Genomic DNA, 17418 nt, shown 5'->3' with positions numbered 1-17418 from the left:
AAAGGCCTAAGTCATTATGATGAATGGAGAAGAAGTGTTTTCCATTCATCATAGTGTTTTACATTGAGCACATCAGTGTTCAACTGGTTCTTATAAATGCCTATTCATTTGGTGGTTTGTGTGTGTCATTTGAAAACAAAATGTATCAGCTGTAGATTAACATAACACGCTCTGAATCGACCACATTCCATCTCCTCCAATATCTCCTCTCTGTTCTTCTTTGCAATAATTGCAGTACGATCAACTGCTGCTCAACATTCATCAGCTCCAACTCAGTTACGATGGTTTCCTGTGAACAACTTGGAACTAGCAATATTACTTATGTAGAAATTGCACTGCCAGTTAGCATTTAGATGGAGTATTGCAGAACAACGCAGACACTCCAACACACAAGGGTCTAGCGCTCACAGGTGCATAGGCTACTTTGGTGTACGCCGTATGTAGAGGCAACACAGAAGCATAAACCAGGCTTAAGTCAACACTGGTTTACATTAGCCTACATACGACAATCCTTTGGTAAGGTTCAGGTCAACTTTTACTCTTGGAGAAAGCAATAGTGCAAAAGAAAAACCTTCACACATCTATTAATTGTTAGTTTCACTCAGAAAAAAATAACTTAAATTTTTAATCATGAAGTTCCCTGGTAATTTAGAGTTCTCACAGCCCTCCTTCTACAGAAGTCAAACTCAGAGAAGCCTTGCTCCTCTGGCAGATTAAGCCTTTTTCAATCATCATGGCACCTTTCCCACAAACTGCTGCCTCACCTCTCTATCCTAGCCTACACCACACCTTATCACTGCCACTCCCACAGTGTTACTCAACAATGATAATTGATCCTTATTAAACTGTCACTTTGATTATGTCAAATACAAGAGCCAAGAGCAAGAAGGGGGTTGGATCAAAACAGATTGTATTATTGGCAAGTACCTTTTACAACCCCCGCTGTAGAAAAACACAGAACTTTCCCTTTAAGCATCTCGTCTGAACTTTTTTTTTTCGTGTGTGTGTGTGTGTGTGTGTGTGTGTGTGTGTGTGTGTGTGTGTGTGTGTGTGTGTGTGTGTGTGAACTGAGAAGCTCTCTCAAAGAAAGTTGTTTTCTCTGTTTCATCTATAGTGTTCTGCTATAAAAGTTTTTTTTTATATCACTTAAAGAAACTTTTTGGACCTGCACTTAATGTTGAGTGTAACAAGAAAAGAAGTCAGCACAATTTGCACTGTAAGAATGGTTTCCTATAACTATTTCAATATTTTATTAAAAGCTGATTCAAACCTCTATCAACCTAAAAGAAAATGTAGATTACATGATTGATGGATTAAAGTGCTAAGTTGAAACATTCTTAAAATCATCTCCCTCATGGTTTGTATTTTGTTTGCAGCACACAGACACATCTGATATTGCATCATCTGACATGTGTATTGACAGCCAGGACACTCCCACTCGTAGACAGTATATAAAAAGAGTATTCAGTGTTGTCTGCTTCAATCCAAGGACTCAAAGGAACTTCATCAAAGAAACTTTAAGACCTTATTGACTGGTAAGTGAGACACTTTACAGATTGATTTCAGTTGGACCATAACAGATAAATGGGAAAAGACAAATTCAGTTTTTGTTTCCCAAAGTACTTTAAAGTTATTTGGACTGTGTGACCATTAGCAAAATTAGTGCTGGAAAGGTTTCTTCTTTTTTCTCTTCTCCACAGATATTCTTCTGCTCACCAGAGTGAAAATGGTGAACTATGAAGTGACTGTATACACAGGCAACCTACTCAACTCTACCACTTTTAACAATGTCTACATCAAGCTGGTGGGAACAAATGGAGAGAGCCACCAAACTTGGCTCATAGACATGACAGGGCCTTTAGCCTTCACCACAGGATCAGTAAGTGTGAAACTCCCTTCACGATGTTTAAACATACAACATGCTTCTGTGCAATTATGGTACATTACATAGAACTTTGGTTGGTATAATTCCTCACCAATTATGACACACATTTCCAGCAGTAGGTTATGTTTTCTCTGACTCTTAAGTTCAGGTTTCTAATGTGACAAAAACAACAATACATTTTATTAGTAATATAAAAAAGTAAACCTTTGTCTTGTACAACCTTTGATTTTTTTTAAGTATCAGTGTATGCTAAGTACTTAGATTTACAGATCTTTTTATTGGGGGTGGGTTATCAAATACATTTCATCTGACCTCATGAATCTGGTCAAACCACTTCTATCTTTACTCAAGGTGTCCACTTTTATCGTGTCCTGCACGGAGTCCATTGGAAAGCTGCTCATGATAGAGCTGAGTAAAACGCCTCCTCTAATTTTCCCTCATGACGCCTGGTTCCCCGCCAAGGTGGAGGTGAAATCCCCTGAGGGAGACACCTACCACTTCCCTGTCTACCGCTGGATCAGTGACAGTGAGGACCACATATTTAGAGAGGGAAAAGGTTTGTACTAAACACAGAAATAAAGACAAGTTCTTTAAGATTGTTATGAAAAAACTCAAACCAGTTTATTGTATAAATTCAATAATTCAACTCCTCATTGTGGTTTTTCTTCAAGCTCTTACTGTCTATGAAGAGACCCATCCTCTTGGCAAGTACAGTCGGGAAAAGGAGCTGAGCAGACGAGAGAAAGACTATGAGTGAGAGCTGAGAGCTTTCCCCCTTTTATTTTAACACAATCATAACCAATGTCCAAAGCTGTTCAACTTATAGATGAATATATTTGTTTGGGTAACTATCCATGAAGTACCTTGTGCACTGGTCAGACCTGCAAGTTTTTTTTTTTTAAATGGTCATAATACATAGATGTAGGAATATGTGTGAACTATATTATGCTTCCTTGCTCTATATCAGTACCACAGATACAAATAAGTCTTTTAAAGTTTTATCAATCAGATGCTCTCTGTTTCACCCAGATGGGCTGTGTATAAACAGGGGATGCCTCACTGTATGAATGCAGAAGACCCGAGCTCACTGCCTTATGAGGTCCAGTTCTCCTTCACCAAGGAAACAGGGTTTCGCTTAGAAGCCATTAAAGGGTGAAGTCCTAAATTCTGTCAGATCATAATCAGTACATCAATGTACCTCCTTACCTGTTAGTCAAAACGATTTAAGGTATAACACTATTTTTTTGCTTACATTTTCAGATTGATTGAGCTGAAACTGGATGGACTGGGTGACTGCACGGAGAAGTGGACTGATATGGATGGTATCTACAGGGTGTTCTGCTGCAAAAGACTGATACAACAGGTACTGTGTCATCAAACTTAGCTTGACTGACTGTATGAAAAGCTTAATCAGGGAACTGATGGACGCCATTTTAGATCAGCGGTTAAAGCGTGCACCTGCTGGTTTGTCTCCAACCCAACCCTTTACTGCGTGTCAATCCTCACTCTCTACTCCCCACATTTCCTGTCTCTCTTCAGCTGTCCAATCCATTGTTTAATGATACATTGTCCGGTCATGCTTACTCATTTAGATACTTCTTCATTACATTCTGAAGAACTCCATGTAATGTACAACTCACTTAATGTCCGGAGAACAGCCCTTCTCCTTTACTACACACCCATATGAACAGTTACTGCTGCTTCATGCATGGAACCTGAGTGCCGCCTACTGATCAACTCTCGTAACATCATTGAAATCGAAAGACCCTTGAAAAGAAGGCACAAAGAATAACTTTAGGAAACAGCATTTTTCTATCAATAAATTCTTCCTAATGCAGTCAGACATTCAACTTTGTTAAACTATTCTAGAAAAAGAAACATTTTCATTTTTTCTGAGATAAGCCTTTATTTTATCATAATATGAATAATCTGGGGGTTTCTTTTCAATCTATGGTTTCAGAATTGATTGGTCATGAAAGCTATGTTATACCATACTTCATAAAGAAATCATAAGGCTAATGCAAAAAAAAAAACCTCAGTGGAGATTCTCACAGTTTGGATGTTCACAATGGCTTGACTATTTCAATTAAATAACAGTTACTTTAAATAGACTGAGTAAAGATGGATGATTCACACTAATAAAAAAACTACGGTTGTTTGTTACAGAAAAGTAATTAAAAGGAGATGCAAAATATAAAGAAAGGATTTGTGCGTGTGGATAAAAAAGAAGAAGGGGAGAACAGATAGACACAAGACTGGACTAGATTCTGAAATCTGAGAAACACACTTTTATTTTTTTCATTTTAACTGCATGTCCACCTTATTTAAACAGTAAGGTTAAAACTTAATTCTCCTTACTTTTCCAGACTATGTTCAGAAACACTGGAAGAATGATGAATTCTTCGCCTACCAGTTTCTAAATGGTTTCAACCCCATGTTGATCCGACGTTGTTCAGCACTGCCCAGGAACTTTCCTGTCACTGATGACATGGTCTTCCTAAGTGGTGAGAGCAGCTTGGAAGAGGAGCTGAAGGTGATTATCTCAACTTTGAATAGTCTTGGTATCAGAATAATTATTTGTCTCATGACGTGTTAAATATACACTTGTACGTTGCAGTAACATAGCTACTTGCTATTTGTAATATCCATTCTGTATGTACTGAATCAGTTCTCATCCTCATTAAAATTTCAGGATGGCAACATATACCTGTGTGACTACAAGCTTTTGGATGGAGTGGAAGCAAACACCATCAATGGGAAGAAGCAGTACCTGGTGGCTCCCCTCGTGCTGTTACACAAAACACCTGATGACAAGATGATGCCAATTGCTATTCAGGTGAGAGTAACTCAAATATAACTAAAAGTAAAAATAGAAGTTAGAGCTTGATTTTGGTATTATTCAATGGAACCGTTAGATGCTGATTCATATTGCAGCTAAGTGTAGATAGCAGCTATTCTCTCAGCTAGGAATTGAAATAACTTTGTATCTGTCCTAGCTAAAACTTAGAGAGCTGAGTATTACAACCAATGGCATGTGCCAAAGAGTGCAGGTCCCCTAGTGACCACTTGTGGCAGGCTCCAAAACAGAGTAATGTCTCATGTTTACAGCCTGTTATTAAAAGTTCAAGTCTCAATAGCTTTTTTCTCTATTCATGACAAACAGAATGAATTTTGAAATGGCTCAAGCTGTTTGAGTATGCATTATTATAGGCATGGTCTGCAAAGGTGACACCTCAGTTAAATTAGTCACTGAACTTAACCCTCTCAGAAGTGTTTGTGTTTTCAGGGCCTTTTCATGCAAATGTGAAACAAATAGCTATGATTGTGTTGTTCATTTCACTAACTGGCCCAATAAAAATTGAACAAAGACTTCTTTAATGTGTTAAATTCTTGTATTACTTTACTGCTTCTTAGCATTATTTATCAGATAAACTGGACCAAAGCGTCTGTTGTATCTCATCAGAGTTTTTCATAAAGTAAAGTTTAAAGTAAAGTTTTTTTGGTGAACCATGCATGAGGGTCAAAATAGTAGACATCTCCCTTTCTTTTCTTGCAGCTGAAGCAGCGCCCTAGAGAGGACAATCCCATCTTTTTTCCCACTGACTCAGAGTATGACTGGTTGCTGGCCAAGATTTTTGTGAGAAGTGCAGATTTCAACTACTCTCAACTCAGTTCTCACCTGATGCGCACTCATCTGCTGGCTGAAGTTTTTGCAGTGTCTCTGCTGCGCAATTTGCCCATGGTGCATCCACTGTACAAGGTACCTGCAAAGCAGTACACTGATATTACTATCAGTTTTTAGCTTGCTGATGGGTGTATCTTCGAAAGTTGATAAACTATAGTATGTTAGTATGTGTATATTACCAATAATTTCACAATGCTAAATGGTATATAAGCATTACATTCTAGACTTTTTTAAAATAAACAATAATGTTACCAAGTGTAACAGAATTCATTCTTTCCCTCAGCTCCTCGTCCCCCACACTCGCTATACTCTGCAGATCAACGTCTTGGCTCGACTTCTGCTGATGTCTGACACCGGATCTTTCACAAAGGTAAGAAAAGAGCAATGAGCATTGAACGGGAACATTGTCCATCTTTCTCCTCCTCCCACCAGCATGGGAGTCACCTTATTTTACTGTCTTTCTGGGACAAGAGTTTAAGAGTTTTGTTGCTGCTTTTGCTGAGCAAACTTGAACGCCTGGCAGCATTCAAGTCCCTTTGTCCATAAGTAGATGTGGTGTGTGATGAAAGTAAAAAAAATGTGGCTCTTAACTGCACCGCCATAAATATATTTTTTACAGGATGTTAAATATTGTCTCCAACACAATTCTTTATGATGACTGTTTTATAGTTCTTCTCTTTTGGTGGAGATGGTCAGTTCACGATCTTGCGGAAATCCCTGTCCTCAACGACGTACAGCTCCCTCTGCATACCAGACGACATTGCTGAGCGTGAGCTGGAGACTGTGCCAGGCTTCTACTACAGGGATGATGGACTCCAGCTTTGGGATATCATCCACAAGTACATGATTTAGTTTTCATTCTGCATTTTCTTTGTTATCGATGGAGCAACATCATGTAATTGAAGAATGGCAGTCAGTTACCCAGGACTTCCACCAGATCCGTGTCCTGTCTGTTTGCGATCCGCGCTCCGTGCTCTCTCATCCATCAACACCCATTGGTTGCGTTTTCAGCACACAGCGGGAGCAGGACCACCGGTCAGCTGGGGTCATGTGACCGTGGTTTTACTGCTGTAATTACTGGATTAATGACTATCCGACTCCTCTCCTCATTCATGTTGTCTTTATTTGCCTCTGAAAACCTCTGACCTGTTGACTTTAGGCCTGGCTCTGCTCATCAGGACAGTTTGTTGACGTAGTTAAGGGAAAAAACGATCAGGCGATAACACAGAGTGTTTTACTCTTAAAATTAACCGGATGTTTGAATTTTGTTTTGGTGGCTGACTTCCTGTCCCACTCGATCTTCTCTGTTGAGATGTATGCGTCATGCTCCGACATCCAGCACAAATATAAGTCTTGCCTGTCTGATCTGGAGGGCTCCAAACTGCTAGATCAGAGACGTAGCTGGAACGCAACGGATGGGAGTTAACACATTGACTAGACTCTACATCAGAAATAATATTATTTAGTCTAGAAAATTCCACCCTCCTATTTAAGAGCAGCATTGGTGCCCTATCTTAAAACATCAAACAAGCACCCAGAAATGTAGGAGTGGTGTGTGATTCTCATCTCACTAGAATAAAGTTGTTTAATCGTGTTTTTTTTCTAGTTTCACACCATTGCCAAAATAAAATTCATACTCTCTCAGTGAGACCTCAAAAGAATACTCCATGCACAAATTGTCTGCAGACTCGATTACTGTAACTCCCTTCTCTCAATTTCAAAGCAAATTAAAAAGGAGGAGGCTTAAAAGGAGATTACGCTTGTATCAATCTGGTCCCCTCAACTTTGAAAAGACCTGCCTTAGAGATAAGGCTTGCAGCATCAGTTTCATCTTTTAAATCTCTTCTTAAAACCCACTTTGACAGACTCACTTTTATGTGATGTTGTTCTTTTTATCCTCTTCTTTATCCTTGAGTTTCTATATCTTTCTGTTTGCTAACTTCATTTTACATCTTTGGTTCTCTTAATCTCAGTTTTATGTTGAAGGGTTCTTGTTCTGCTTGGGTTCTCTTCCTGTGTTGTTGGGTTCTTATGTTTCATCTTGTGATTTATATTTGAATTAATCATGCTGCTTGGGTTCCCTGTGACTGGGTTCTTATATTGGTTATATCTAAGTACTTTGTAAACACATTTTTGAAAAGGTGTTATAAAATAAAGTTATTATCATTATTACAATTGATATTTTTATTATCATTATTTAAAGGTTTGTGAAGGGAATCCTCACCTACTTCTACAAGACTGATGCTGAGGTCCAGAAAGACCATGAACTGCAGAAGTGGATTTCAGACATTTTTGAGGAGGGATTCCTCGCTAACAAAGATTCAGGTTTGTTTGAAATTATAAGATCATCTGCTAGATGTCTAGCAGTTTTGTAATGCAGTTTATCTTCTGTAGGAATTCCTCAGAGATTTAACACAGTGGCTGGGTTGGTCAAGTTTGTTACCATGGTGATCTTCACCTGCTCAGCACAGCATGCAGCCGTGAATTCTGGACAGGTAAGTTATTTTAATACTGTTATAGTGCCATTTTTGTGAAATAGTTTTATGGGGTTTTAACAGTTCAAAGAGAGATTGAAGGCCCAAAATTATGTCACTCATTGTTTTAAACCAGCCATTTACTATTTTGAACATTTAATTAAGATGCTGCTTCTTTTAAATAAATAAAGATGGTTCCACTAGAAATTACTGCATAAAAATTCATCAGAATGCAGGAAATAACAGGTTTGACAGTCATGATTACTTTTTATGTCCCTCACTATTACAAATGCACCATTAGCAGGGACTGTCGGCCTAGCAGTCTAAGAGCGCGCCCCATATACAGAGGCTACAGTCCTTGTCGCAGGTTCAACTCCCGTCCTCTCTCGTCTGCAGCATTTAGCAGCACAGCTAGAAAATATTTTCCCCGCTCTCTAAACCCCACATTTTGTGTCTCTCTCCAGCTGTCCTATTTAATATAGGCAAAACACATAACTTAAAAAAAAACACACAAAAAAACAAACAAACACGTTCCATAGTGTAAAAGTCACACTGCAATATCATGACCACACTAGGACAGAGGTCTGCCAACATTACACCTTTGTACTTACACATTGCACCTGAAACAGTGCCAATATTAGTGTGTGATTGCCCATCACACACTGGGTTATCACACGGATGCAGTGCTACAAACACACACACACCACACACACACACACACCAACACACACACACACCACACACACACACACACACACACACACACACACACACACATGAATGTACACACAGCAGAGAGAGGCCGCACATAGCAGAGACTCCCAAACTAAAGTTATTAATTCTGAATCAGCGCATATTTAACAATGGTAGATTCAAAGAAGTCTCTTGTGTAGTCAGGGATAGGGGTTGGGGGTTCCTAGTCAATGGTAGGGGAAACACTGCTTTAACATTATTCATCATCATACTAGTCCAGGACTTTAAAAGATATTCATCAGTTACCCGTCAATCATTTACTCATTGCAGTTTGACTTTGGTTCCTGGATGCCCAACACTCCAACCTCCATGCAACGTCCTCCACCAACCGAGAAGGGGAAATCAAGTGAGGCCACCCATGCTGCAGACGCTCCCTGACGTCAATGTGACAGTTAATGGAATAGCTCTCTTGTATCTTCTCAGCAGCCAGTCCTCTGACTTTGTAAGTGCCAAATACTTCATAAACAATTCATTAATCAAATCAAGAATCTTTGATCAGGATGTCATTGAAGCAAAACCCTACTGATGCTCTGACAGTTCAAAACACTGCAATTTAAGCCCCTTGTGAGGAGTTTTTAGCTGGTCATAAAATAGACAAATATGAATAATGATTCCTCAATATGAGCTATAAAAGAAAACTGCCATACGCATACGTTGATTGTTGTTTTAATACAATAATTTTCAAAGCCTGTAAATGCTGCCACAGGTAGGTGTCAGAAAATATAATTAGCAGCAATTTTCTACACATTTCGAAAAAGAAAAACATACACAGCAAAATACAGGCATGAAAACAAAATAGATAACAGGACTAAAATGCTACAGCACAACACAGCAAACTAATTGTACACATAGTATAGTTTCGTAATACTGCTTTTATATAGGAAATGTATGCTTTCTTAAACTGCAGTCTGTTGAGCTCCTCAAGGCAGACAAATCTGCTAGCTTTTTTGCCACTGTATATTATATTGTTGTAAGTCAATGTTAAGATTCAAATGCAAATGGAAAAAAAAACTAACTTTTAAATGTTTCATTGCTGTCATCAGGTCTCCTTGGGCCAGTACCCCAACCAGCTATTCTGTGAGAAGATTCCCTGCAAACTAATAGATAAGCTACAAGGAGAGCTTGAAGTGCTAAGTGTAGGCATCAAAGTCAGAAACAGGAATCTGGATCTCCCATACACATACCTGGACCCAACTTTGGTGGAAAACAGTGTGTCCATTTGAATGTATGTGTGACCGGCTCAGCGGCTCGCCAATATCCGGTTTCAGCTTTCTCCAAAGTGAGAGGATACAATGTAATGGAAAGAAACTATTGCATATGATTGTTTCATGCTAATTGTTTATGACACACAGCTTTATAGACCCACTTTGTGTTGTTTTGAGGTCTTTCCTTAACAAACTAAATGTTCATTTTATTAGTCCGCTAACTTGCAGGATTACTCGCCAAGAAAATAAAATGAAGATGTCAAAATTTGAAAAAGAAGGACCAGGGTTAGCACGAAAATATCAGGCTGTCTAAAATAACCTTAAGGGAATTGCACTGGAAGGAAAACACAAGTATGTCATTTAATAAAATTACTATGATGTATACAAATGACAACTCTTTAACCTTTAAGAAACTGAACTGATCTTTATTTTTCTAAATGCAGTGAAAAGTTAGAGAAGAGAAGCAGTGGTGTCACATAAGGAAATAAAGTAATATAACTTATCAATAGGATGGATGAGTTTTTTATTTGCTCACATTTAAGGATGTGAAAATTGATTTTAAGAAAGTGTTTAAGCTTTCTTTTTTTTTGTCTGTTCTGCCCCCCATGCATCAATTGTTATTCTGTGCTGCATGTGTAATGGATAGAGCACTGTTTCAGGTTTTTTTGTGGGCTTGATGGTTGTTGGTATGTTGAAAGTTATGTTTTAGAATTGTGAAATACTGTCATGTTTAATAGTGTTGAGAAACTACATGACTTTGGCATAGGACACTTTGACATTCTTGTAAATACTAGGGAGCTGCCGAGTGCAGTGGGGGGGTGACAGGTGTGTCATTATGCTGTAATAAATCATTCATTTAGACCGATTCATTTAAGTATACATTAAAGGTGACATATCATGCAAAATGGACTTTTTAATGGTTCTCTACCTGAAATATGTGTCCCTGGCATGTGTACAAACCCCCCGAGAATGAAAAAATCCATTCTGCCCATTTTGATTTCTCCATCTTTCTGTAAATGTGTGTGAAACGAGCCGTTTCAGACTTCCGTGTTTTTGTTACGTAACAACAATATCCGGTCTGTCACGGAGTCAGTATATTGATGAAAAAAGCGTGATATGTCACCTTTAAATAAGCATGGAATCAGAAATATTAGACCTACACTGTAGTTTTTTGTTTCATATACATATTGAACGATTCAGTGTGTATTCCTTTATTGTATTAAATGTTTTTTTTAAGACTTAAATTGGTTAGTGCCCTCATAAAAATAAAATACTTTAACTGATGTTGAGAAAAAATGTGGTACACCCAGTTTATCTGATTCACAGCCAACGTCTCTTCTTGCTACGCTGTAGGTTTCGACAAACTGTGGGAACAGCTTGAAGCATGCTATGATCTTTGATGTTGAGGACATGTCAATATAAAAGTACAGTTTTCTACAGTTTGATGTCCATTGTGCACGCAGCTCTGATTTTAAAATCTTCTTAACAACATATAATTAACCCTGAGCATTATTAGCTCTAAATGCTACACATCTAGGATGTGCATTTGCCTCTTGTTTATATCAACCCTGACACGGATTTTCTTAATTATATTCCAATTTCTAAAGAAGATTTGAAGCAGGATAGACACAGGATACAACAGCAAGTGATTTAAACATCCAAGACTGACTGGGCCTTTTTGAGGGTCCTGATATTGAATACCTTGCTTAAATCATTTGCTTGTAATTTTGCAGAACAATGGAGTAGACAAAGTCTGCAAAAGTTCGTAAAGGAGATGTCAGCTGAAGCATAGAAACAAGTCTGTGGATCTTGGTGAAGGAAATAATATCAGTAGGGCCAAACACAAAAGCAAGAGAAACCTGTTCACTGCCTCTTGTCTCTCCCTTTTTTTCCCATGGAAGTGGGAGAATAGGGCTACGCAAAGCGTACAGTATAACTCGGAGGGGTGAGCTCTAGCCCAAACAGGTTCTCGCCCTGGCTATGCCTTCCCTGTCCTCTATCTAACATTTATTTAAACACTTTTGTCTCGGTTTCCTGCTTTTATTCTCTATATTGGTGCCAGGTGTGACAGGGAGGTGTGAGCCAACATAGAGGGGGATGATTCAGGGAAGCTGGAGTAACCTCTCTATCCTAGCCTACACCACACCTTATCACTACCACTCCCACAGTGTTACTCAACAACCATAATTGCTCCTTATTAAACTGTCACTTTGATTATGTTAAATACAAGAGCCAAGAGCAAGACAGGGGGTTGATAAAACAGATTTTACTATTACTACATTTTCTTTTTCATCTATAGTATTCTGATATAAACGGTTTTTTTTTAAATCTCTTAAAGCTAGGGTTGGTAGTCACGGAAAACTAGCATGCATTTGAATGTACTAGCATGTCCTCAGGACTCTGTCTGACCCCCCTAAAGTAGATTACATGATTAATGGATTAAAGTGCTAAGTTGAAAAATTCTTTAAATCATTTCCCTCATGGTTTGTATTTTGTTTTGCAGCACACATACACATCTGATATTGCATCATCTGACATGTGTATTGACAGCCAGGACACTCCCACTCGTAGACAGTAAATATAAAAGAGTATTCAGTGTTGTCTGCTTCAATGTAAGGACTCAAAGGAACTTCATCAAAGGAACTTTAAGACCTTATTGACTGGTAAGTGAGACACTGTACAGATTGATTTCAGTTGGACCATAACAGATAAATGGGGAAAGGCAAATTCAGTTTTTGTTACCAAAAGTACTTCAAAGTTATTTGGACTGTGACCATTAGCAAATTAGTGTGGAGAGGTTTCTTCTTTTTTCTCTCTCCACAGATATTCTCCTGCTCACCAGAGTGAAAATGGTGAACTATGAAGTGACTGTATACACAGGCAACCTACTCAACTCTACCACTTTAAACAATGTCTACATCAAGCTGGTGGGAACAGATGGAGAGAGCCACCAAACTTGGCTCATAGACATGACAGGGCCTTTAGCCTTCACCACGGGATCAGTAAGTGTGAAACTCCCTTCACAATGTTTTTAAGTATCAGTGTATGCTAAGTACTTGGATTTACAGATCTTTTAATTGGGGGCTGGGTTATCAAATACATTTCATCTGACCTCATGAATCTGGTCAAGCCACTTCTATCATTACTCAAGGTGTCACTTTTATCGTGTCCTGCACGGAGTCCATCGGAAAGCTGCTCATGATAGAGCTGAGTAAAACTCCTCCTCTAATTTTCCCTCATGACGCCTGGTTCCCCGACAAGGTGGGGGTGAAATCCCCTGAGGGAGACACCTACCACTTCCCTGTCTACCGCTGGATCAGTGACAGTGAGGACCACATATTAGAGAGCGAAAAGGTTTGTGCTACTCACAGAAATAAAGACAAGTTCTGAAAGAATATAATGAAAAAACTCAAACCAGTTTATTGTATAAATTCAATAATTAAATTCCTCATTGTGGTTTTTCCTCAAGCTCTTACTCTCTATGAAGAGACCCATCCTCTTGGCAAGTACAGTCGGGAAAAAGGAGCTGAGCAGATGAGAGACAGACTATGAGTGAGAGCTGAGAGCTTTCCCCCCTTTTATTTTAACACAATCATAACCAATGTCCAAAGCTGTTCAACTTATACATGAATATTTGTTTGGGTAACTATCCATGAAGTACCTTGTGGACTGGTCAGACCTGCCAGGTTTTTTTTTAGAATGGTCATAATACATACAGTAGATGTATGAATATGTGTGAACTATATTATGCTTCCTTGCTCTATATCAGTACCACAAATATGAATTAGTCTTTTAAAGTTTTATCACTCTGATGCTCTCTGTTTCACCCAGATGGGATGTGTATGAACTGGAATGCCTCACTGCATGAATGCAGAAGACTCTAGCTCACTGCCTTATGAGGTCCAGTTCTCCTTCACCAAGGAAAACAGGGTTTCGCTTGGAAGCCGTTAAAGGGTGAAGTCCTAAATTCTGTCAGATCATAATCAGTACATCAATGTACCTCCTTACCTGTTAGTCAAAACGATTTAAGGTATAACAATAGTTTTTTGCTTACATTTTCAGATTGATTGAGCTGAAACTAGACGGTATGGGTGACTGCACAGAGAAGTGGACTGATATGGATGGTATCTACAGGGTGTTCTGCTGCAAAAAGATTGATACAACAGGTACTGTGTCATTGAACCTAGCTTGACTGACTGTATGGAAAGCTTAATCAGGGAACTGATGGACGCCATTTTAAATCAGCGGTTAAAGCGTGCATCTGCTGGTTTGTCCCCACATTTCCTGTCTTTCTTCAGCTGTCCAATCCATTGTTTAATGATGCATTGTCCGGTCAGGCTTATTCATTTAGATGCTTCATTATTACATGCCGAAGCACTCCATGTAATGTACAACTCACTTAGTGTCTGGAGAACAGCCCTTCTCTTTACCCATATGAACAGTTACTGCTGCTTCATGCATGGAACCTGAGTGCCGCCTACTGGTCAACTCCTGTAACATCTCTTTTAACATAATTAAATAAGCAATTACCTAAAAATGTTCAATATCTGGCTGATAACTTAAATGAGAGATAATACTTTTATATAGTTGTGATCAGCAGATGCACCAGGGTCAAACTGAATTGCCCCTGGTGCCTGCTCTGCTCCATCATTCTGTGTATGTTCAGCAGTGCTGTCTGTGTTTCCAGTTTCCCATTCATCCACATCGGGGGGAACAGTAGATATCCTGAGAGGTCCGATCACCTGGCGAATGTGTCATCTGTACACTTTGCCATGTACAAAACCTCACATGACCTGTCACTTAGTTGGTTGGTGCAGACTCCCAGTGACGAGGAATGGTTGAGCTGATTGGGATGAAGAAGAACCTGAGCCGTGTCCCCCTGTGTTATCACAGGCATGTCACAGGCATGTTGGTCATAATGTCGCTTGGATATCCTGCTCTTGCCTGCTTGAAAAGGTATACCCCCTGCATCACTTCAGGCTTTAGTATAGACTTATGGGCAGGTAGGGATGTACGTGTGTGCATGGAGTCCCTCAGCCAGAGTGTTCCTCCATGCCAGTATTGCTTCCCACCTGGCCTCACCTGCATGTGCTGTCCTTTTTAGCAGTTTTTTTGGCGATCTTGACAGCAGATTAATCTTTGCAGTTGTTTTGGCTGTGATATGGAGACGATGTAACATGTTAAAAGTCCCATGCCTCAGCCAAGGTTTGAAAGTCCATGCTCGAGACGGGCGGTCCATTGTCAGTGATGACATGATGAGGGATGCCATGCCTGAACTGATGCTTGCAGCACTCAATGACTGTGGATGCTGTCATGTCAGAGATTTGATCTAGTTCCCAGTAGTCCAAGTATTGGTCCACATTTTAGTGAGGCCATGCAGTGTGAAGAAATCCATACCCACCTTGGACCAGGGAAGGCTGGGAATTTGGTGAGCTGTAAGTGTCTCTTTCTGTTGTTGCTGTTGGAGAGCATTGCAGGTACTACATCTGCTTACGTGAAGTTGCACGTCCCAAATGATGCCTGGCCAGAAGACTGTTTCATGTTCCTCCCTGAGACTGGCTTCTGCACCTGAGTGTCCAGAGTGGATTTTTTGTTGGAATTGTGTATGCAAGACTTTTGGAACGAAAACCCTGTCACCCTTGAAGATCAGGCCCCATCTGTAGTGAGCTAGTGAAAGTTAATCACTGTTGTCAAGGGGTTGTCAGAGGGTTTTGACCAATCAGAATCAAGCATTTAACACAAGCGGAAGATCAGTAAGAAAGCCGGTAATAATATGACTTTTTTTGTTGTCTGGCTTTGAGTTATTGATCAGCACATTCAAAGTGCAGTGCTTAACAAACATATTCATCAGTCACCTGTCAATCATTAATTCATCACAGTTCCACTATGGTGCCTGGATGCCCAACACTCCAACCTCCATGCAACTTCCTTCCACCAACCAAGAAGGGGAAATCAAGCGAGGCCACCATGCTGCAGACCCTCCCTGACGTCAACGTGACAGTTCATGGAATAGCCGTCATGCATCTTCTCAGCAAGCAGTCCACTGACTTTGTAAGTGCCAAATGCTTCATAAAAAATGCATTAATCTAATGTATGCATGAAATGTGTTGAGTAGGGCAATATGTCATCGAAGCAAAATTATACCAAGGCCCTGACGGCTAAACCCACACCAATTTAAAAAAGAAAGAGGAAATATTTGTAGAAGACACACAGGCAAAAAAAATTGCCACTACCAATACAAAAGAACAAAACACAAAGCACATGCAGAAATGAACTGTATGTTCAGCATGTTTTCTGAATGCTGCAAATTGAAAAATTAATGAAGTGGTTTGAGCTCTTCAGGGCCGATTTACAAATACGTTGTTTAAGTCAAAGATAGCATCCCTGCTATCTTCCCACAACTGTGCATGTTTTTTTCTAAAGTCTATGATTTTTAACAATCAAATGCAAATGATATAATAAGCCTCACTTTCAAATGTTTCATTGGTGTCATCAGGTCCCTCTGGGCCACTACCCAGACCAGCGCTTCTGTGAGGAGATTCCCTGCAAGCTGATTGAGGGCTTTCAAGGAGAGCTTGAAGTGCTAAGTGAAGTCATCAAAGTCAGAAACGAGAGTCTGGATCTCCCATACACATACATGGCGCTGACTGTGGTGGAAAACAGTGTGGCTCTTTGAAAACATGTGTGAGCCAAAATCCAGCTTCAGCTTTATCCAAAGTGAGAGGATCAAATATAATGAAAAAAAACTAATGCATGTGATCATTGTTTGCTTTTTCTGGATATGTATCGCTTTAATCTTTCAATCCTAGCAAACATGTACCATCTAAAATCATAATCACTGTTAGTTACTTATCACAATATTACTGTTGGAAACATTTGATTTTGCTTTGTTTGTAACACTTAAGAAGTCAAGTGTGTCTCAAAATTACTGTTCACTGTATGCTGTGTTTTCTGGATTCAAATGTGTAACCTCGGGGTGCACTACACCATGGTGTTTATCCTTTGATGCTTATAATAAAGAACTGATTAATAACAAGTATCGTATTTTTCTACGAAGCAGTAAAATTAAATACATCCAGTCACCACAGTACAAGGGGAGTGCAATGGATAACTGGCTTATTTCCACCTAAGACCTTCATACTTATTTTTCTAAGCAGAGTTTTAGTTTTGGTTTGGAATGTAACAAGTCATGGGAATATACTGTTAAAAATACCTAGTTTAGACATCTACAGCCACAAAGACATTCAGTAATTCTGTTTAAATTGTTAAAACAAAGTGCATTGTTAGTGATGTGCAAAGTTAATGTTATCTGATAAAACAAAAAACACAATGGCTGCCAGGGGGGCTCTAAATGAGAAACACAAAATGCTGGGGTAGAAGAGACGTAGCTCCAATAACCACACTCTAGAGGAACTG

At 39.3% G+C, this 17418-nt stretch overlaps 1 protein-coding gene and 1 pseudogene across 1 annotated transcript; both read left to right on the top strand.

Annotated features, from left to right (window-relative positions):
• Positions 1-1501: 1501 nt before the first annotated feature.
• LOC117815391 lies at positions 1502-10922 on the top strand (annotated as a pseudogene).
• Positions 10923-15859: 4937 nt separating this feature from the next.
• On the top strand, positions 15860-17038 carry LOC117815390 (arachidonate 15-lipoxygenase B-like). Its single transcript, XM_034687074.1, has 2 exons — positions 15860-16053; positions 16499-17038. The coding sequence occupies exons 1-2, from the start codon at positions 15889-15891 to the stop codon at positions 16676-16678; spliced, it is 345 nt and encodes a 114-aa protein (XP_034542965.1). The 5' UTR covers positions 15860-15888; the 3' UTR covers positions 16679-17038.
• Positions 17039-17418: the final 380 nt, after the last annotated feature.

Source organism: Notolabrus celidotus, chromosome 7, assembly GCF_009762535.1.
Source record: "Notolabrus celidotus isolate fNotCel1 chromosome 7, fNotCel1.pri, whole genome shotgun sequence".
Taxonomy (NCBI): domain Eukaryota; kingdom Metazoa; phylum Chordata; class Actinopteri; order Labriformes; family Labridae; genus Notolabrus; species Notolabrus celidotus.
The sequence above is the reverse complement of the archived record's forward strand: the minus strand, read 5'-3'. Positions and strand labels throughout refer to the sequence as shown.

What these genes read in the sequence shown, in the direction of transcription:
- LOC117815390 (XM_034687074.1), top strand. Translation starts at nt 15,889, where the DNA reads ATGGTGCCTGGATGCCCAACACTCCAACCTCCATGCAACTTCCTTCCA. An exon ending in GCAAGCAGTCCACTGACTTT is followed by an intron (nt 16,054 to 16,498) that starts GTAAGTGCCAAA and finishes TGGTGTCATCAG; the next exon opens with GTCCCTCTGGGCCACTACCC.